Source organism: Bolinopsis microptera, chromosome 4 (assembly GCF_026151205.1).
Source record: "Bolinopsis microptera isolate Bmic1 chromosome 4, MBARI_Bmic_1.0, whole genome shotgun sequence".
Classification (NCBI taxonomy): Eukaryota; Metazoa; Ctenophora; class Tentaculata; order Lobata; family Bolinopsidae; genus Bolinopsis; species Bolinopsis microptera.
The window spans coordinates 14,257,318-14,278,768 of NC_087075.1; the positions used below are offsets into that span (position 1 = coordinate 14,257,318).

At 48.8% G+C, this 21,451-nt stretch overlaps 1 protein-coding gene across 4 annotated transcripts in view; it reads right to left on the bottom strand.

Moving 5' to 3' along the window:
• Positions 1 to 14,659: 14,659 nt before the first annotated feature.
• Positions 14,660 to 21,451, bottom strand: part of LOC134813994 (uncharacterized) — a 74,591-nt gene continuing 67,799 nt past the window's right edge. For all 4 annotated transcript variants that reach the window (XM_063821949.1, XM_063821948.1, XM_063821951.1 and 1 more), the window contains 7 exons: positions 20,023 to 20,334; positions 19,395 to 19,618; positions 18,734 to 19,143; positions 17,684 to 17,764; positions 16,810 to 16,906; positions 16,318 to 16,518; positions 14,660 to 15,219 (listed from right to left, as the gene is read on the bottom strand). In XM_063821949.1, coding sequence (XP_063678019.1) covers positions 15,008 to 15,219; positions 16,318 to 16,518; positions 16,810 to 16,906; positions 17,684 to 17,764; positions 18,734 to 19,143; positions 19,395 to 19,618; positions 20,023 to 20,334 — 1,537 coding nt within the window. In that variant the 3' untranslated portion in view covers positions 14,660 to 15,007. The remainder of the gene's footprint in view (positions 15,220 to 16,317; positions 16,519 to 16,809; positions 16,907 to 17,683; positions 17,765 to 18,733; positions 19,144 to 19,394; positions 19,619 to 20,022; positions 20,335 to 21,451) is intronic.

Sequence of the window (21,451 nt, forward strand, 5' to 3'; positions counted from 1 at the left end):
TCCTGCATACAACAGTTCTCCATCAGTAGGAAGGGAGGAGGAGGGGAGGAAGAGAGAAGTGACACTTCCCCGTACTCCTGCATACAACAGTTCTCCATCAGTAGGAAGGGAGGAGGAGGGGAGGAAGAGAGAAGTGACACTTCCCCGTACTCCTGCATACAACAGTTCTCCATCAGTAGGAAGGGAGGAGGAGGGGAGGAAGAGAGAAGTGACACTTCCCCGTACTCCTGCATACAACAGTTCTCCATCAGTAGGAAGGGAGGAGGAGGGGAGGAAGAGAGAAGTGACACTTCCCCGTACTCCTGCATACAACAGTTCTCCATCAGTAGGAAGGGAGGAGGAGGGGAGGAAGAGAGAAGTGACACTTCCCCGTACTCCTGCATACAACAGTTCTCCATCAGTAGGAAGGGAGGAGGAGGGGAGGAAGAGAGAAGTGACACTTCCCCGTACTCCTGCATACAACAGTTCTCCATCAGTAGGAAGGGAGGAGGAGGGGAGGAAGAGAGAAGTGACACTTCCCCGTACTCCTGCATACAACAGTTCTCCATCAGTAGGAAGGGAGGAGGAGGGGAGGAAGAGAGAAGTGACACTTCCCCGTACTCCTGCATACAACAGTTCTCCATCAGTAGGAAGGGAGGAGGAGGGGAGGAAGAGAGAAGTGACACTTCCCCGTACTCCTGCATACAACAGTTCTCCATCAGTAGGAAGGGAGGAGGAGGGGAGGAAGAGAGAAGTGACACTTCCCCGTACTCCTGCATACAACAGTTCTCCATCAGTAGGAAGGGAGGAGGAGGGGAGGAAGAGAGAAGTGACACTTCCCCGTACTCCTGCATACAACAGTTCTCCATCAGTAGGAAGGGAGGAGAGGAAGAGAGAAGTGACACTTCCCGTACTCCTGCATACAACAGTTCTCCATCAGTAGGAAGGGAGGAGGAGGGAGGAAGAGAGAAGTGACACTTCCCCGTACTCCTGCATACAACAGTTCTCCATCAGTAGGAAGGGAGGAGGAGGGGAGGAAGAGAGAAGTGACACTTCCCCGTACTCCTGCATACAACAGTTCTCCATCAGTAGGAAGGGAGGAGGAGGGAGGAAGAGAGAAGTGACACTTCCCCGTACTCCTGCATACAACAGTTCTCCATCAGTAGGAAGGGAGGAGGAGGGGAGGAAGAGAGAAGTGACACTTCCCCGTACTCCTGCATACAACAGTTCTCCATCAGTAGGAAGGGAGGAGGAGGGGAGGAAGAGAGAAGTGACACTTCCCCGTACTCCTGCATACAACAGTTCTCCATCAGTAGGAAGGGAGGAGGAGGGGAGGAAGAGAGAAGTGACACTTCCCCGTACTCCTGCATACAACAGTTCTCCATCAGTAGGAAGGGAGGAGGAGGGGAGGAAGAGAGAAGTGACACTTCCCCGTACTCCTGCATACAACAGTTCTCCATCAGTAGGAAGGGAGGAGGAGGGGAGGAAGAGAGAAGTGACACTTCCCCGTACTCCTGCATACAACAGTTCTCCATCAGTAGGAAGGGAGGAGGAGGGGAGGAAGAGAGAAGTGACACTTCCCCGTACTCCTGCATACAACAGTTCTCCATCAGTAGGAAGGGAGGAGGAGGGGAGGAAGAGAGAAGTGACACTTCCCCGTACTCCTGCATACAACAGTTCTCCATCAGTAGGAAGGGAGGAGGAGGGGAGGAAGAGAGAAGTGACACTTCCCCGTACTCCTGCATACAACAGTTCTCCATCAGTAGGAAGGGAGGAGGAGGGGAGGAAGAGAGAAGTGACACTTCCCCGTACTCCTGCATACAACAGTTCTCCATCAGTAGGAAGGGAGGAGGAGGGGAGGAAGAGAGAAGTGACACTTCCCGTACTCCTGCATACAACAGTTCTCCATCAGTAGGAAGGGAGGAGGAGGGGAGGAAGAGAGAAGTGACACTTCCCCGTACTCCTGCATACAACAGTTCTCCATCAGTAGGAAGGGAGGAGGAGGGGAGGAAGAGAGAAGTGACACTTCCCCGTACTCCTGCATACAACAGTTCTCCATCAGTAGGAAGGGAGGAGGAGGGGAGGAAGAGAGAAGTGACACTTCCCCGTACTCCTGCATACAACAGTTCTCCATCAGTAGGAAGGGAGGAGGAGGGGAGGAAGAGAGAAGTGACACTTCCCCGTACTCCTGCATACAACAGTTCTCCATCAGTAGGAAGGGAGGAGGAGGGGAGGAAGAGAGAAGTGACACTTCCCCGTACTCCTGCATACAACAGTTCTCCATCAGTAGGAAGGGAGGAGGAGGGGAGGAAGAGAGAAGTGACACTTCCCCGTACTCCTGCATACAACAGTTCTCCATCAGTAGGAAGGGAGGAGGAGGGGAGGAAGAGAGAAGTGACACTTCCCCGTACTCCTGCATACAACAGTTCTCCATCAGTAGGAAGGGAGGAGGAGGGGAGGAAGAGAGAAGTGACACTTCCCCGTACTCCTGCATACAACAGTTCTCCATCAGTAGGAAGGGAGGAGGAGGGGAGGAAGAGAGAAGTGACACTTCCCCGTACTCCTGCATACAACAGTTCTCCATCAGTAGGAAGGGAGGAGGAGGGGAGGAAGAGAGAAGTGACACTTCCCCGTACTCCTGCATACAACAGTTCTCCATCAGTAGGAAGGGAGGAGGAGGGGAGGAAGAGAGAAGTGACACTTCCCCGTACTCCTGCATACAACAGTTCTCCATCAGTAGGAAGGGAGGAGGAGGGGAGGAAGAGAGAAGTGACACTTCCCCGTACTCCTGCATACAACAGTTCTCCATCAGTAGGAAGGGAGGAGGAGGGGAGGAAGAGAGAAGTGACACTTCCCCGTACTCCTGCATACAACAGTTCTCCATCAGTAGGAAGGGAGGAGGAGGGGAGGAAGAGAGAAGTGACACTTCCCCGTACTCCTGCATACAACAGTTCTCCATCAGTAGGAAGGGAGGAGGAGGGGAGGAAGAGAGAAGTGACACTTCCCCGTACTCCTGCATACAACAGTTCTCCATCAGTAGGAAGGGAGGAGGAGGGGAGGAAGAGAGAAGTGACACTTCCCCGTACTCCTGCATACAACAGTTCTCCATCAGTAGGAAGGGAGGAGGAGGGGAGGAAGAGAGAAGTGACACTTCCCCGTACTCCTGCATACAACAGTTCTCCATCAGTAGGAAGGGAGGAGGAGGGGAGGAAGAGAGAAGTGACACTTCCCCGTACTCCTGCATACAACAGTTCTCCATCAGTAGGAAGGGAGGAGGAGGGGAGGAAGAGAGAAGTGACACTTCCCCGTACTCCTGCATACAACAGTTCTCCATCAGTAGGAAGGGAGGAGGAGGGGAGGAAGAGAGAAGTGACACTTCCCCGTACTCCTGCATACAACAGTTCTCCATCAGTAGGAAGGGAGGAGGAGGGGAGGAAGAGAGAAGTGACACTTCCCCGTACTCCTGCATACAACAGTTCTCCATCAGTAGGAAGGGAGGAGGAGGGGAGGAAGAGAGAAGTGACACTTCCCCGTACTCCTGCATACAACAGTTCTCCATCAGTAGGAAGGGAGGAGGAGGGGAGGAAGAGAGAAGTGACACTTCCCCGTACTCCTGCATACAACAGTTCTCCATCAGTAGGAAGGGAGGAGGAGGGAGGAAGAGAGAAGTGACACTTCCCCGTACTCCTGCATACAACAGTTCTCCATCAGTAGGAAGGGAGGAGGAGGGGAGGAAGAGAGAAGTGACACTTCCCCGTACTCCTGCATACAACAGTTCTCCATCAGTAGGAAGGGAGGAGGAGGGGAGGAAGAGAGAAGTGACACTTCCCCGTACTCCTGCATACAACAGTTCTCCATCAGTAGGAAGGGAGGAGGAGGGGAGGAAGAGAGAAGTGACACTTCCCCGTACTCCTGCATACAACAGTTCTCCATCAGTAGGAAGGGAGGAGGAGGGGAGGAAGAGAGAAGTGACACTTCCCCGTACTCCTGCATACAACAGTTCTCCATCAGTAGGAAGGGAGGAGGAGGGGAGGAAGAGAGAAGTGACACTTCCCCGTACTCCTGCATACAACAGTTCTCCATCAGTAGGAAGGGAGGAGGAGGGGAGGAAGAGAGAAGTGACACTTCCCCGTACTCCTGCATACAACAGTTCTCCATCAGTAGGAAGGGAGGAGGAGGGGAGGAAGAGAGAAGTGACACTTCCCCGTACTCCTGCATACAACAGTTCTCCATCAGTAGGAAGGGAGGAGGAGGGGAGGAAGAGAGAAGTGACACTTCCCCGTACTCCTGCATACAACAGTTCTCCATCAGTAGGAAGGGAGGAGGAGGGGAGGAAGAGAGAAGTGACACTTCCCCGTACTCCTGCATACAACAGTTCTCCATCAGTAGGAAGGGAGGAGGAGGGGAGGAAGAGAGAAGTGACACTTCCCCGTACTCCTGCATACAACAGTTCTCCATCAGTAGGAAGGGAGGAGGAGGGGAGGAAGAGAGAAGTGACACTTCCCCGTACTCCTGCATACAACAGTTCTCCATCAGTAGGAAGGGAGGAGGAGGGGAGGAAGAGAGAAGTGACACTTCCCCGTACTCCTGCATACAACAGTTCTCCATCAGTAGGAAGGGAGGAGGAGGGGAGGAAGAGAGAAGTGACACTTCCCCGTACTCCTGCATACAACAGTTCTCCATCAGTAGGAAGGGAGGAGGAGGGGAGGAAGAGAGAAGTGACACTTCCCCGTACTCCTGCATACAACAGTTCTCCATCAGTAGGAAGGGAGGAGGAGGGGAGGAAGAGAGAAGTGACACTTCCCCGTACTCCTGCATACAACAGTTCTCCATCAGTAGGAAGGGAGGAGGAGGGGAGGAAGAGAGAAGTGACACTTCCCCGTACTCCTGCATACAACAGTTCTCCATCAGTAGGAAGGGAGGAGGAGGGGAGGAAGAGAGAAGTGACACTTCCCCGTACTCCTGCATACAACAGTTCTCCATCAGTAGGAAGGGAGGAGGAGGGGAGGAAGAGAGAAGTGACACTTCCCCGTACTCCTGCATACAACAGTTCTCCATCAGTAGGAAGGGAGGAGGAGGGGAGGAAGAGAGAAGTGACACTTCCCCGTACTCCTGCATACAACAGTTCTCCATCAGTAGGAAGGGAGGAGGAGGGGAGGAAGAGAGAAGTGACACTTCCCCGTACTCCTGCATACAACAGTTCTCCATCAGTAGGAAGGGAGGAGGAGGGGAGGAAGAGAGAAGTGACACTTCCCCGTACTCCTGCATACAACAGTTCTCCATCAGTAGGAAGGGAGGAGGAGGGGAGGAAGAGAGAAGTGACACTTCCCCGTACTCCTGCATACAACAGTTCTCCATCAGTAGGAAGGGAGGAGGAGGGGAGGAAGAGAGAAGTGACACTTCCCCGTACTCCTGCATACAACAGTTCTCCATCAGTAGGAAGGGAGGAGGAGGGGAGGAAGAGAGAAGTGACACTTCCCCGTACTCCTGCATACAACAGTTCTCCATCAGTAGGAAGGGAGGAGGAGGGGAGGAAGAGAGAAGTGACACTTCCCCGTACTCCTGCATACAACAGTTCTCCATCAGTAGGAAGGGAGGAGGAGGGGAGGAAGAGAGAAGTGACACTTCCCCGTACTCCTGCATACAACAGTTCTCCATCAGTAGGAAGGGAGGAGGAGGGGAGGAAGAGAGAAGTGACACTTCCCCGTACTCCTGCATACAACAGTTCTCCATCAGTAGGAAGGGAGGAGGAGGGGAGGAAGAGAGAAGTGACACTTCCCCGTACTCCTGCATACAACAGTTCTCCATCAGTAGGAAGGGAGGAGGAGGGGAGGAAGAGAGAAGTGACACTTCCCCGTACTCCTGCATACAACAGTTCTCCATCAGTAGGAAGGGAGGAGGAGGGGAGGAAGAGAGAAGTGACACTTCCCCGTACTCCTGCATACAACAGTTCTCCATCAGTAGGAAGGGAGGAGGAGGGGAGGAAGAGAGAAGTGACACTTCCCCGTACTCCTGCATACAACAGTTCTCCATCAGTAGGAAGGGAGGAGGAGGGGAGGAAGAGAGAAGTGACACTTCCCCGTACTCCTGCATACAACAGTTCTCCATCAGTAGGAAGGGAGGAGGAGGGGAGGAAGAGAGAAGTGACACTTCCCCGTACTCCTGCATACAACAGTTCTCCATCAGTAGGAAGGGAGGAGGAGGGGAGGAAGAGAGAAGTGACACTTCCCCGTACTCCTGCATACAACAGTTCTCCATCAGTAGGAAGGGAGGAGGAGGGGAGGAAGAGAGAAGTGACACTTCCCCGTACTCCTGCATACAACAGTTCTCCATCAGTAGGAAGGGAGGAGGAGGGGAGGAAGAGAGAAGTGACACTTCCCCGTACTCCTGCATACAACAGTTCTCCATCAGTAGGAAGGGAGGAGGAGGGGAGGAAGAGAGAAGTGACACTTCCCCGTACTCCTGCATACAACAGTTCTCCATCAGTAGGAAGGGAGGAGGAGGGGAGGAAGAGAGAAGTGACACTTCCCCGTACTCCTGCATACAACAGTTCTCCATCAGTAGGAAGGGAGGAGGAGGGGAGGAAGAGAGAAGTGACACTTCCCCGTACTCCTGCATACAACAGTTCTCCATCAGTAGGAAGGGAGGAGGAGGGGAGGAAGAGAGAAGTGACACTTCCCCGTACTCCTGCATACAACAGTTCTCCATCAGTAGGAAGGGAGGAGGAGGGGAGGAAGAGAGAAGTGACACTTCCCCGTACTCCTGCATACAACAGTTCTCCATCAGTAGGAAGGGAGGAGGAGGGGAGGAAGAGAGAAGTGACACTTCCCCGTACTCCTGCATACAACAGTTCTCCATCAGTAGGAAGGGAGGAGGAGGGGAGGAAGAGAGAAGTGACACTTCCCCGTACTCCTGCATACAACAGTTCTCCATCAGTAGGAAGGGAGGAGGAGGGGAGGAAGAGAGAAGTGACACTTCCCCGTACTCCTGCATACAACAGTTCTCCATCAGTAGGAAGGGAGGAGGAGGGGAGGAAGAGAGAAGTGACACTTCCCCGTACTCCTGCATACAACAGTTCTCCATCAGTAGGAAGGGAGGAGGAGGGGAGGAAGAGAGAAGTGACACTTCCCCGTACTCCTGCATACAACAGTTCTCCATCAGTAGGAAGGGAGGAGGAGGGGAGGAAGAGAGAAGTGACACTTCCCCGTACTCCTGCATACAACAGTTCTCCATCAGTAGGAAGGGAGGAGGAGGGGAGGAAGAGAGAAGTGACACTTCCCCGTACTCCTGCATACAACAGTTCTCCATCAGTAGGAAGGGAGGAGGAGGGGAGGAAGAGAGAAGTGACACTCCCCCGTACTCCTGCATACAACAGTTCTCCATCAGTAGGAAGGGAGGAGGAGGGGAGGAAGAGAGAAGTGACACTTCCCCGTACTCCTGCATACAACAGTTCTCCATCAGTAGGAAGGGAGGAGGAGGGGAGGAAGAGAGAAGTGACACTTCCCCGTACTCCTGCATACAACAGTTCTCCATCAGTAGGAAGGGAGGAGGAGGGGAGGAAGAGAGAAGTGACACTTCCCCGTACTCCTGCATACAACAGTTCTCCATCAGTAGGAAGGGAGGAGGAGGGGAGGAAGAGAGAAGTGACACTTCCCCGTACTCCTGCATACAACAGTTCTCCATCAGTAGGAAGGGAGGAGGAGGGGAGGAAGAGAGAAGTGACACTTCCCCGTACTCCTGCATACAACAGTTCTCCATCAGTAGGAAGGGAGGAGGAGGGGAGGAAGAGAGAAGTGACACTTCCCCGTACTCCTGCATACAACAGTTCTCCATCAGTAGGAAGGGAGGAGGAGGGGAGGAAGAGAGAAGTGACACTTCCCCGTACTCCTGCATACAACAGTTCTCCATCAGTAGGAAGGGAGGAGGAGGGGAGGAAGAGAGAAGTGACACTTCCCGTACTCCTGCATACAACAGTTCTCCATCAGTAGGAAGGGAGGAGGAGGGGAGGAAGAGAGAAGTGACACTTCCCCGTACTCCTGCATACAACAGTTCTCCATCAGTAGGAAGGGAGGAGGAGGGGAGGAAGAGAGAAGTGACACTTCCCCGTACTCCTGCATACAACAGTTCTCCATCAGTAGGAAGGGAGGAGGAGGGGAGGAAGAGAGAAGTGACACTTCCCCGTACTCCTGCATACAACAGTTCTCCATCAGTAGGAAGGGAGGAGGAGGGGAGGAAGAGAGAAGTGACACTTCCCCCGTACTCCTGCATACAACAGTTCTCCATCAGTAGGAAGGGAGGAGGAGGGGAGGAAGAGAGAAGTGACACTTCCCCGTACTCCTGCATACAACAGTTCTCCATCAGTAGGAAGGGAGGAGGAGGGGAGGAAGAGAGAAGTGACACTTCCCCGTACTCCTGCATACAACAGTTCTCCATCAGTAGGAAGGGAGGAGGAGGGGAGGAAGAGAGAAGTGACACTTCCCCGTACTCCTGCATACAACAGTTCTCCATCAGTAGGAAGGGAGGAGGAGGGGAGGAAGAGAGAAGTGACACTTCCCCGTACTCCTGCATACAACAGTTCTCCATCAGTAGGAAGGGAGGAGGAGGGGAGGAAGAGAGAAGTGACACTTCCCCGTACTCCTGCATACAACAGTTCTCCATCAGTAGGAAGGGAGGAGGAGGGGAGGAAGAGAGAAGTGACACTCCCCCGTACTCCTGCATACAACAGTTCTCATCAGTAGGAAGGGAGGAGGAGGGGAGGAAGAGAGAAGTGACACTTCCCCGTACTCCTGCATACAACAGTTCTCCATCAGTAGGAAGGGAGGAGGAGGGGAGGAAGAGAGAAGTGACACTTCCCCGTACTCCTGCATACAACAGTTCTCCATCAGTAGGAAGGGAGGAGGAGGGGAGGAAGAGAGAAGTGACACTTCCCCGTACTCCTGCATACAACAGTTCTCCATCAGTAGGAAGGGAGGAGGAGGGGAGGAAGAGAGAAGTGACACTTTCCCGTACTCCTGCATACAACAGTTCTCCATCAGTAGGAAGGGAGGAGGGGAGGAAGAGAGAAGTGACACTCCCCCGTACTCCTGCATACAACAGTTCTCCATCAGTAGGAAGGGAGGAGGAGGGGAGGAAGAGAGAAGTGACACTTCCCCGTACTCCTGCATACAACAGTTCTCCATCAGTAGGAAGGGAGGAGGAGGGGAGGAAGAGAGAAGTGACACTTCCCCGTACTCCTGCATACAACAGTTCTCCATCAGTAGGAAGGGAGGAGGAGGGGAGGAAGAGAGAAGTGACACTTCCCCGTACTCCTGCATACAACAGTTCTCCATCAGTAGGAAGGGAGGAGAGGAAGAGAGAAGTGACACTTCCCCGTACTCCTGCATACAACAGTTCTCCATCAGTAGGAAGGGAGGAGGAGGGGAGGAAGAGAGAAGTGACACTTCCCCGTACTCCTGCATACAACAGTTCTCCATCAGTAGGAAGGGAGGAGGAGGGGAGGAAGAGAGAAGTGACACTTCCCCGTACTCCTGCATACAACAGTTCTCCATCAGTAGGAAGGGAGGAGGAGGGGAGGAAGAGAGAAGTGACACTTCCCCGTACTCCTGCATACAACAGTTCTCCATCAGTAGGAAGGGAGGAGGAGGGGAGGAAGAGAGAAGTGACACTTCCCCGTACTCCTGCATACAACAGTTCTCCATCAGTAGGAAGGGAGGAGGAGGGGAGGAAGAGAGAAGTGACACTTTCCCCGTACTCCTGCCTACAACAGTTCTCCATCAGTAGGAAGGGAGGAGGAGGGGAGGAAGAGAGAAGTGACACTTCCCCGTACTCCTGCATACAACAGTTCTCCATCAGTAGGAAGGGAGGAGGAGGGGAGGAAGAGAGAAGTGACACTTCCCCGTACTCCTGCATACAACAGTTCTCCATCAGTAGGAAGGGAGGAGGAGGGGAGGAAGAGAGAAGTGACACTTCCCCGTACTCCTGCATACAACAGTTCTCCATCAGTAGGAAGGGAGGAGGAGGGGAGGAAGAGAGAAGTGACACTTCCCCGTACTCCTGCATACAACAGTTCTCCATCAGTAGGAAGGGAGGAGGAGGGGAGGAAGAGAGAAGTGACACTTCCCCGTACTCCTGCATACAACAGTTCTCCATCAGTAGGAAGGGAGGAGGAGGAGAGGAAGAGAGAAGTGACACTTCCCCGTACTCCTGCATACAACAGTTCTCCATCAGTAGGAAGGGAGGAGGAGGGGAGGAAGAGAGAAGTGACACTTCCCCGTACTCCTGCATACAACAGTTCTCCATCAGTAGGAAGGGAGGAGGAGGGGAGGAAGAGAGAAGTGACACTTCCCCGTACTCCTGCATACAACAGTTCTCCATCAGTAGGAAGGGAGGAGGAGGGGAGGAAGAGAGAAGTGACACTTCCCCGTACTCCTGCATACAACAGTTCTCCATCAGTAGGAAGGGAGGAGGAGGGGAGGAAGAGAGAAGTGACACTTCCCCGTACTCCTGCATACAACAGTTCTCCATCAGTAGGAAGGGAGGAGGAGGGGAGGAAGAGAGAAGTGACACTTCCCCGTACTCCTGCATACAACAGTTCTCCATCAGTAGGAAGGGAGGAGGAGGAGAGGAAGAGAGAAGTGACACTTCCCCGTACTCCTGCATACAACAGTTCTCCATCAGTAGGAAGGGAGGAGGAGGAGAGGAAGAGAGAAGTGACACTTCCCCGTACTCCTGCATACAACAGTTCTCCATCAGTAGGAAGGGAGGAGGAGGGGAGGAAGAGAGAAGTGACACTTCCCCGTACTCCTGCATACAACAGTTCTCCATCAGTAGGAAGGGAGGAGGAGGGGAGGAAGAGAGAAGTGACACTTCCCCGTACTCCTGCATACAACAGTTCTCCATCAGTAGGAAGGGAGGAGGAGGGGAGGAAGAGAGAAGTGACACTTCCCCGTACTCCTGCATACAACAGTTCTCCATCAGTAGGAAGGGAGGAGGAGGGGAGGAAGAGAGAAGTGACACTTCCCCGTACTCCTGCATACAACAGTTCTCCATCAGTAGGAAGGGAGGAGGAGGGGAGGAAGAGAGAAGTGACACTTCCCCGTACTCCTGCATACAACAGTTCTCCATCAGTAGGAAGGGAGGAGGAGGGGAGGAAGAGAGAAGTGACACTTCCCCGTACTCCTGCATACAACAGTTCTCCATCAGTAGGAAGGGAGGAGGAGGGGAGGAAGAGAGAAGTGACACTTCCCCGTACTCCTGCATACAACAGTTCTCCATCAGTAGGAAGGGAGGAGGAGGGGAGGAAGAGAGAAGTGACACTTCCCCGTACTCCTGCATACAACAGTTCTCCATCAGTAGAAGGGAGGAGGAGGGGAGGAAGAGAGAAGTGACACTTCCCCGTACTCCTGCATACAACAGTTCTCCATCAGTAGGAAGGGAGGAGGAGGGGAGGAAGAGAGAAGTGACACTTCCCCGTACTCCTGCATACAACAGTTCTCCATCAGTAGGAAGGGAGGAGGAGGAGAGGAAGAGAGAAGTGACACTTCCCCGTACTCCTGCATACAACAGTTCTCCATCAGTAGGAAGGGAGGAGGAGGGGAGGAAGAGAGAAGTGACACTTCCCCGTACTCCTGCATACAACAGTTCTCCATCAGTAGGAAGGGAGGAGGAGGGGAGGAAGAGAGAAGTGACACTTCCCCGTACTCCTGCATACAACAGTTCTCCATCAGTAGGAAGGGAGGAGGAGGGGAGGAAGAGAGAAGTGACACTTCCCCGTACTCCTGCATACAACAGTTCTCCATCAGTAGGAAGGGAGGAGGAGGGGAGGAAGAGAGAAGTGACACTTCCCCGTACTCCTGCATACAACAGTTCTCCATCAGTAGGAAGGGAGGAGGAGGGGAGGAAGAGAGAAGTGACACTTCCCCGTACTCCTGCATACAACAGTTCTCCATCAGTAGGAAGGGAGGAGGAGGGGAGGAAGAGAGAAGTGACACTTCCCCGTACTCCTGCATACAACAGTTCTCCATCAGTAGGAAGGGAGGAGGAGGGGAGGAAGAGAGAAGTGACACTTCCCCGTACTCCTGCATACAACAGTTCTCCATCAGTAGGAAGGGAGGAGGAGGAGAGGAAGAGAGAAGTGACACTTCCCCGTACTCCTGCATACAACAGTTCTCCATCAGTAGGAAGGGAGGAGGAGGGGAGGAAGAGAGAAGTGACACTTCCCCGTACTCCTGCATACAACAGTTCTCCATCAGTAGGAAGGGAGGAGGAGGGGAGGAAGAGAGAAGTGACACTTCCCCGTACTCCTGCATACAACAGTTCTCCATCAGTAGGAAGGGAGGAGGAGGGGAGGAAGAGAGAAGTGACACTTCCCCGTACTCCTGCATACAACAGTTCTCCATCAGTAGGAAGGGAGGAGGAGGGGAGGAAGAGAGAAGTGACACTTCCCCGTACTCCTGCATACAACAGTTCTCCATCAGTAGGAAGGGAGGAGGAGGGGAGGAAGAGAGAAGTGACACTTCCCCGTACTCCTGCATACAACAGTTCTCCATCAGTAGGAAGGGAGGAGGAGGGGAGGAAGAGAGAAGTGACACTTCCCCGTACTCCTGCATACAACAGTTCTCCATCAGTAGGAAGGGAGGAGGAGGGGAGGAAGAGAGAAGTGACACTTTCCCGTACTCCTGCCTACAACAGTTCTCCATCAGTAGGAAGGGAGGAGGAGGGGAGGAAGAGAGAAGTGACACTTCCCCGTACTCCTGCATACAACAGTTCTCCATCAGTAGGAAGGGAGGAGGAGGGGAGGAAGAGAGAAGTGACACTTCCCCGTACTCCTGCATACAACAGTTCTCCATCAGTAGGAAGGGAGGAGGAGGGGAGGAAGAGAGAAGTGACACTTCCCCGTACTCCTGCATACAACAGTTCTCCATCAGTAGGAAGGGAGGAGGAGGGGAGGAAGAGAGAGAAGTTTAGCGATAAACCCAGAAAATATCAAAATGAGAACAAAGAAAAAAACGATCGAATACGATAAAAAATCTTTGCGACTGGATAGGTAAAATAAATAAATTAGAATAATTTTTCAGGTGGAAAATCTAAACGGTAAATATAATATAAAAGTATGAGAAATTTGAATTATGTCGTTACCCCGTGGTTACAATTAGCCTTCCAAAATCTTTGTAATTGCAGTTATCAATAATTGATTTTGCATTGTAAAACCGTTACGGGTATCGGCCTTACAAAATGACACGAAAAAGGAGATGGCTCTGAAATGCACAAAAATGAGTTTTGTTCATGTTTTATTATCCAGATAGGTAGTTCAACAGGTATATTTTTCTTCCCGGGGGTTGATTTGATTGAAAAACCGTAAATTTTGCGATAAAAATTGTCATCTTTGAAATCTTCAAAAAAAACATGCCTTACAAAATGACAATTTCGTCACGGCTGTCATTTCTTTAAAAGCAGCCTATAGCAATTTGATTTCACCTAGGACAGTTAGATAAATATAATAGATTGAAGATTGGAATAGCTTTTACAGGAAAAAGGACGATTAAAAAAAGTTGGGCAATTTCGCGTGAGATAGTGCCTTACAAAATGACAACCCAAAACGGCATCACTTCAAATCCGATTTGGGAAAAAGTTTCATTATTCTTTCACGTGTCTTACTGTTAGATATATATATGTTGTTTATATTATACCAGTTTAGTTTTTACCAGAGTATATTAAAAAAGGAACATTTTTTATACTCTGAAAAAATTTTAAAAATGTCATTTTGTGAGGCGTAAAAATCATTTTTTGTTTTCATACTTGAACACAGTATTTGGTTATATTTGATATTTTCTATGACTGGATAGATCACTTTTCAGCGTTTAGTTAACGTTTGACATGTTTTAGGAGTTTTTATTACTCTCTGCGTTCACAAAATAGAAGCTTTATTTCGTTAAGTTTTGAAATCAGAGTTTGAAATCAAAGTGTTTGAAATCAAAGTTTTGATATCAGAACTGCACTTTTGTAATGCTACTTGATTGTTAACTGTCAGATTTTGATTATTTGTAACTCCTTCTTGTATTGACTGCTTCGGATCCATTTTAGATGATGAAAGTAATTCAATCTGAAACATTGTCATTTTGTAAGGCTTTTCGGTGTCATTTTGTGAGGCATTTTGATCAAAATTGATGATTAAACAAACACATTTAGGCTCATCATAAGCTTACTGGGTTTAAGAATACCAATAATTAGGCAAGGGGCATCCAATATAAATATGCCATCTTTGTATCATAAAATAAAACTGTCATTTTGTGAGGCATAACACTGTCATTTTGTGAGGCTAGGTCATTTTTTTGTCATTTCTTCTACCAAAGTCACTAAATCAGTTTTTTTATTTGACCAGAGTAGTCTTTGATTGACATAAGTCATGGTAGTACCTGGTTTTCTGGGGTTAAATTCTAAACTTTGGTCTCCATTCTGGGTAACAGTTAGGCGGGGCAATGACTGAACAGCAAAAACGTCCATATTTATGTAAGAAATATAGATTCTATGTCATTATCATTCCTTGGGAAGTGTTAATTAATGCTTTTTCTTTCATACAGTAGAAGGTATAGGGTTCAATGTATAGGGAACCTAAGATACAGCATGGTCTATGTGGGCTGTCATTTTGTGAGGCCTGTCATTTTGTAAGGCCGATACCCGTAATGAGTTAAAATATCAAAATAATTACTATTTTAATAAAATTATTAAGTTAAAACAATGAGCACCTTCCAGTTTATCTATAGTATTAAATTTAGCAACAGATCAGCTAATATCACACTTCAGATAAAAGTAATCTGTAAATTTGTAGTAGCACATTTCCAGACATTCCACAGAAATATAAAATGTAGCAGTGATAAACTTTACTACAAGTTCAGTCTGACTATAATAGTAACCATAGTCTCACAACCAGTAACCAATGTAACCATGGTAACATAACCACTACTAACCCCAGTAACCACAGTAACCACTGTAACCATGGTAACCATGGCAACACAGTTCACCCATTATCTTAACCCAGTCCGTAACTAAGACACTGCAATGCTAGTGATAGTTTATCCTTTAACATTGAGTAAGAACGGTAGAGTGGTATTGAGATCCTCTGTCCACAGGTAGAAGCCATGGGCAGGGCGTTCCTAGAGTCGTGTTGTATGTCTACTGTGATACTGATCCTGTCACGTGACCGCTCAGTGTTGTGGTCCAGTGGAGGAAGAGTCGAGCTTCCTGGAGTAAATACAGGGGGTTACAGGGGGTAACATTTGGGGGGGGGGGGAGGGGGGGGAGGGGTACGTCATTTAACTATAGATCGTATATTCAGATACAATTGAGGTACTGGAAGTTTTATTCCAGTCGGAGGAAGCTTACTACAGGAAGCTTAGCTTTAATTCATATATTCCAAATTCTGTCCCACTTTCAAATGCGACAATTTCTGAACACAAATTTGACAGATTTGACGGACTTTTTGCTCAATGACCAATTAATAAGTAAACTGATGATGGTATGAAACCGAATTGAGGTACTGCAGGGAGTCTAAATTCCGAATAAAATTGCAAAATCATATTGTCCTAATCTCTGTCCCATTTCAGTTTTTGAAGATAAAATTTCCAGGACCGAAATTTTACAGTTTTGACTGATTTTTTCACCTGCAACCAATTAGTAAGTCAACTATAGATACCAAATGACACGATTGAGGTGCTGGAAGTTCGATTCCGGTCGGAGGAAGCCCACAGCAGAAAGCTTAACAAAACGAAAAGTTGTATTTTCAAAAGTCTGTCCCATTTTCAAATATGAAATTTTCAGAACACAAATTTGACAGATTGGATGAAATTTTTGCCCAGAAACCAATTAGTCAGTTAATTGATGATGGTATGAAACCAAATTGAGGTACTGGGAGTCAAAATCCCGAATAAAATTGCAAAATTGTATTGTCCCAATCTCTGTCCCATTTTCAGTTTTTGAAGATGAAATTTCCAGGACCGAAATTTTACAGTTTTTACTGATTTTTTCACCTGCAACCAATTAATAAGTCAACTATAGATACCAAATGACACGATTGAGGTGCTGGAAGTTTGATTTCGGTCGGAGGAAGCTTACTAGAGAAAGCGTTACAAAACGAAAATTCATATTTTTCAAAAGTCTGTCCCATTTTCAAATATGAAAATTTCTGAACACAAATTTGACAGATTTGATTTATTTTTTGTTCAGTGACCAATTAGTTAGTTAACTGAGGGTGGTATGAGTCCAAATTGAGGTACTGGAAGTCAAAATTTTGGATTTCGTAATGTCCGAAATAAGAAATTGAAATTGAAAGTGAACTTGTACCTGTAGCGAAGTAGAGCAGTTGTTGTCTCTCGGCTTGGTTCATATCCTTTACGATCTTCCAGAACCACCTCTTGAACTGTTCAAGACGTTTCTGACTGCAGCCGATGCTGTTAACGAAGGTGATAATACTACACAGCTTCTCAAATGGGATTTCTCCACACCCCCCGGACAGGAGGAGAGTCAGATCTTCAGCTGTTAGTCCTGTGAAGAGATGTCACATTACGAGGGTATTAATTAATTAATTAATTAATTATTATTTAATTATTTAATATAGAGGATAATACTGAGGTGATCATAACAGTTAAGTGTTGTTAGTCACTGCTCTTGCTCTAGTGTAGCATCTTGCTCTATACTAAAACAGGAAGATGAATCATGCTACTACTCACTTAGATAACCACTAAATGGCTACTACTAATTAGTTTAATTATTTAATTTAGTTTAATTAGTTTAATTTAGTTAAATTAGTTTTCACTGAACATGAAAAGTACTGACCTGCTAGTACATGGGGAGGGATGATATCTGTAAAGCCCTGTTTTAGTGCCGCCAACTCCTCCTTTACTGAGTGCACCATGAGCTGCTCGCTGTAACCCTGAACAATACCCTCTCTTTTACTTATATCCCTCCTTACTACCTTCAGTTCTACTAGTTACTAATTATGTAGTATTAATTATGTAGTACTGTAAAGTAATGTTAGAACTTTAGAACATTTCATACAATTACAATAGTTTGGGATCAGCTGTTTTCTAAGTGTTAAAGTGTTAAATACATAGACATGTAGGGGGGGGGGGGGGCCAATGGCATAAAATGGCATAAAATGGCTTAAAATGGAGACTTTTTCTATGGAGAAAATGTAAAAACCCATGAGTAATTCTCCATTTTCTCCATTTTATGCCATGCATTTTGTCTTCGAAATTTCATCTTTAACACCATTTAACACCTAAATTGGACATCCTAGCATGTTTATTTACGCTTACTAGGGGCGTAACAAGCTTATGAAAGCTCATAGTAGGCTACTAGATGCTTATACTAGGTTAGTAGAGGCACACTTCAGGCAAACTCATAATTACTCAAGCCTAGTGTAAAGTTATTTCTACAGGCTACAGCAGGAGTGAGTAATAGGGGAGAGTAATAGGCACTGAGAAGTGAGACCTACATCCTCGACAGTCGAAACAAGCTCGCACTGCAAAGGTGTACTAATTATGTAGTATTAATTATGTAGTACTGTAAAGTAATGTTAGAACTTTAGAACATTTCATACAATTACGATAGTTTGGGATCAGTTGTTTTCTGAGTGTTAAATACATGTACAGCGAAAGATTTCAATTTTCAATAGCTTGTGTTTTGAAGTGTGTAGTGTGTCTGTTACCTGTATGTACTCCTCTACATTCAGCTTAGTGAGAGGCAGCTGACTTCCACCAGGTTTCAGTTCACGTGATCTGCCGTTTATCTGGGGGAGAGGGGTTATTAGTAGAGGGAGAGGGGTTATTAGTAGGGGGAGAGGGGTTATTAGTAGGGGGAGAGGGGTTATTATCTGGGGGAGAGGGGTTATTAGTAGGGGGAGAGGGGTTATAAGTAGGGGGAGAGGGGTTACTAGTAGGGGAGAGAGGGGTTATTAGTAGGGGAGAGGGGTTACTAGTAGGGGGAGATGGGTTATAAGTAGGGGGAGAGGGGTTACTAGTAGGGGAGAGAGGGGTTACTAGTAGGGGAGAGGGGTTACTAGTAGGGGGAGAGGGGTTATTAGTAGGGGAGAGAGGGGTTATTAGTAGGGGGAGAGGGGTTATTAGTAGGGGGAGAGGGGTTATTAGTAGGGGGAGAGGGGTTACTAGTAGGGGAGAGAGGGGTTATTAGTAGGGGGAGAGAGGTTATTAGTAGGGGGAGAGGGGTTAATAGTAGGGGGAGAGGGGTTATTAGTAGGGGGAGAGGGGTTATTAGTAGGGGGAGAGAGGGGTTATTAGTAGGGGGAGAGAGGGGTTATTAGTAGGGAGAGAGGGGTTATTAGTAGGGGGAGAGAGGGGTTATTAGTAGGGGGAGAGGGGTTATTAGTAGGGGGAGAGGGGTTATTAGTAGGGGGAGAGGGGTTATTAGTAGGGGGAGAGGGGTTATTAGTAGGGGGAGAGAGGGGTTTCAATCGCGCGACGGGCGTCCTCCTCGCGCAATACAATTACACGTAAGCGCAGACCTTTAACCGGCGATAATTTCGGATATGAAATACATTTTTCCATGGGACTAAAAGCAACTGATAGTTATCACTCCCCTCTATCAGAAACAACTGTAAAGTCAATTTCGAGAGAATTTTCCTGAAGACCCCCCTGCCCCCTTAAAACAGCAATGCCAATCGATGCCAATTTTACCAAAAGTTGAGGAATAAATAGAGAAATAACCAATAATTGCCCCAATTAACTAATTAACTAATTACCTCGACCTCGAAAGTACAAGGATACACCTCCACAAACTCCGCCTCCGTCATCCACTTAGCATCATTCAACATAGCCCTGAGTCCCTCGTACAGGTCACTGTTATAGAACGCTAGATCAGCCCAACACAGCTCCCTCCCCAGCAAGTACTTCCACACGTGTCTGCACAGTTTAATAGGCAGGGTCTGCTTAAACCAGAGGGCCAGTCCCAGGAACCTGCCACACGCTCGGAACCCCTCTATTCTCTGCTTGTAGAGGAGAGAGTTGTTGTGGTAGAGGGAGGGGTCCCAGGGGAGGGGCGACATGTTCTCAGCTTGTTCGGGGAGTCTCCCCGGACACTGGAATAGTGGGAGAGTTTTGTCTGGGTACTTGGTCTTGTCTCTGAGGGAGGAGCACAGGACACTGAACCATCCTGAGGGAGGAGGGTAACTAGTAGTATAACTATGGTGACTAGTAGTGTAACTAAGGTAACTAGTAGTGTAACTAAGGTAACTAGTAGTGTAACTATGGATGAGGGTGCCGGTTAATGTCGCCATTATGAGGAATGTACTGTTATTTGGTTCTTTATTTTCTTAATGTAAGATAAGAAAGCAGCTTTGTGCTTTACACTATCTGTTATCTAGAACTTGAGTGTGCCATTAACTAATTAACTAATTATCTCACCTCTATTCACACCAGGACCCCCACCCTCTTCTCCCTCGAACTTAACGCTGTAGTTAACAGGGTGGAGTTGTGTCATCTCCAACAGAGCTTTAATAGAGTCAGATAGAAGTCTGCTTCTATTAATGTAGATGTGTAGATTGTAGATACGAGGAGGCAGATCCCTCATCTCCTGCCTGTTCTGGGATTGTACCAGCAGTTTAACTTCCTTTATCTGCCTGATGAACCTAAACATGGTACTGTTAGATACGTGAAGTAGTGTACAGTGTACAGTGTACAGTGTACAGTGTACAGTGTACAGTGTACAGTGTACAGTGTACAGTGTACAGTGCACAGTGTACAGTGTACAGTGTACAGTATACAGTGTACAGTGTACAGTGTACAGTGTACAGTGCACAGTGTACAGTGTACAGTGTACAGTGTACACTCTCCTTTACAGGTGAAGTGATAGACATTATCTTTTTATTGGTTTCCAAAATCCAGAGTGAACTGAGGTTGTAAGTTGACCTGAATTTAAACCAGTGTTGGTAAGTTGGTTAGTATCTGAATTCTGAGAACAGTTGGCTGTGAGCCAGTGAGTTGACAAGATGATAAACTACAGTCTAATATTTCTCAGAGAAACACAACTGACCTTGCAGTTTTACCAGAGTAGCAAGCCTTGAGATTAAGAACACTATCCTTTTCAATACCAGGTCCCTCTCCCAGGTAGTACGTACTAAATACCCGGGTTGTGGACTCAAACGAGGACAGGAACTCTGCAGGAGTGTATTTAAGGAGCTTGCTCTTTCTTTTAAGAGCCTGTTTCAGGGACTCTTTCCCTCTCCAGCAGTTAGCTGACTCCTTCTTATCAGATGTGTAGACGGTGGAGAAGAGAGTTTCTCTGGTTGCCATGGGAGTGAGGAGGTGAGGTTGTAGAGCCAGAGGGAGCTGTACGTGTACAGGCCTGGGTGGGGAACAGCCAGTCAGAGGGAGCTGTACGTGTACAGGCCTGGGTGGGGAACAGTCAGTCAGAGGGAGCTGTACGTGTACAGGCCTGGGTGGGGAACAGTCAGTCAGAGGGAGCTGTACGTGTACAGGCCTGGGTGGGGAACAGTCAGTCAGAGGGAGCTGTACGTGTACAGGCCTGGGTGGGGAACAGTCAGTCAGAGGGAGCTGTACGTGTACAGGCCTGGGTGGGGAACAGTCAGTCAGAGGGAGCTGTACGTGTACAGGCCTGGGTGGGGAACAGTCAGTCAGAGGGAGCTGTACGTGTACAGGCCTGGGTGGGGAACAGTCAGTCAGAGGGAGCTGTACGTGTACTGGCCTGGGTGGGGAACAGTCAGTCAGAGGGAGCTGTACGTGTACAGGCCTGGGTGGGGAACAGTCAGTCAGAGGGAGCTGTACGTGTACAGGCCTGGGTGGGGAACAGTCAGTCAGAGGGAGCTGTACGTGTACAGGCCTGGGTGGGGAACAGTCAGTCAGAGGGAGCTGTACGTGTACAGGCCTGGGTGGGGAACAGTCAGTCAGAGGGAGCTGTACGTGTACAGGCCTGGGTGGGGAACAGTCAGTCAGAGGGAGCTGTACGTGTACAGGCCTGGGTGGGGAACAGTCAGTCAGTGGGAGCTGTACGTGTACAGGCCTGGGTGGGGAACAGTCAGTCAGAGGGAGCTGTACGTGTACAGGCCTGGGTGGGGAACAGTCAGTCAGAGGGAGCTGTACGTGTACAGGCCTGGGTGGGGAACAGTCAGTCAGAGGGAGCTGTACGTGTACAGGCCTGGGTGGGGAACAGTCAGTCAGAGGGAGCTGTACGTGTACAGGCCTGGGTGGGGAACAGTCAGTCAGAGGGAGCTGTACGTGTACAGGCCTGGGTGGGGAACAGTCAGTCAGAGGGAGCTGTACGTGTACAGGCCTGGGTGGGGAACAGTCAGTCAGAGGGAGCTGTACGTGTACAGGCCTGGGTGGGGAACAGTCAGTCAGAGGGAGCTGTACGTGTACAGGCCTGGGTGGGGAACAGTCAGTCAGAGGGAGCTGTACGTGTACAGGCCTGGGTGGGGAACAGTCAGTCAGAGGGAGCTGTACGT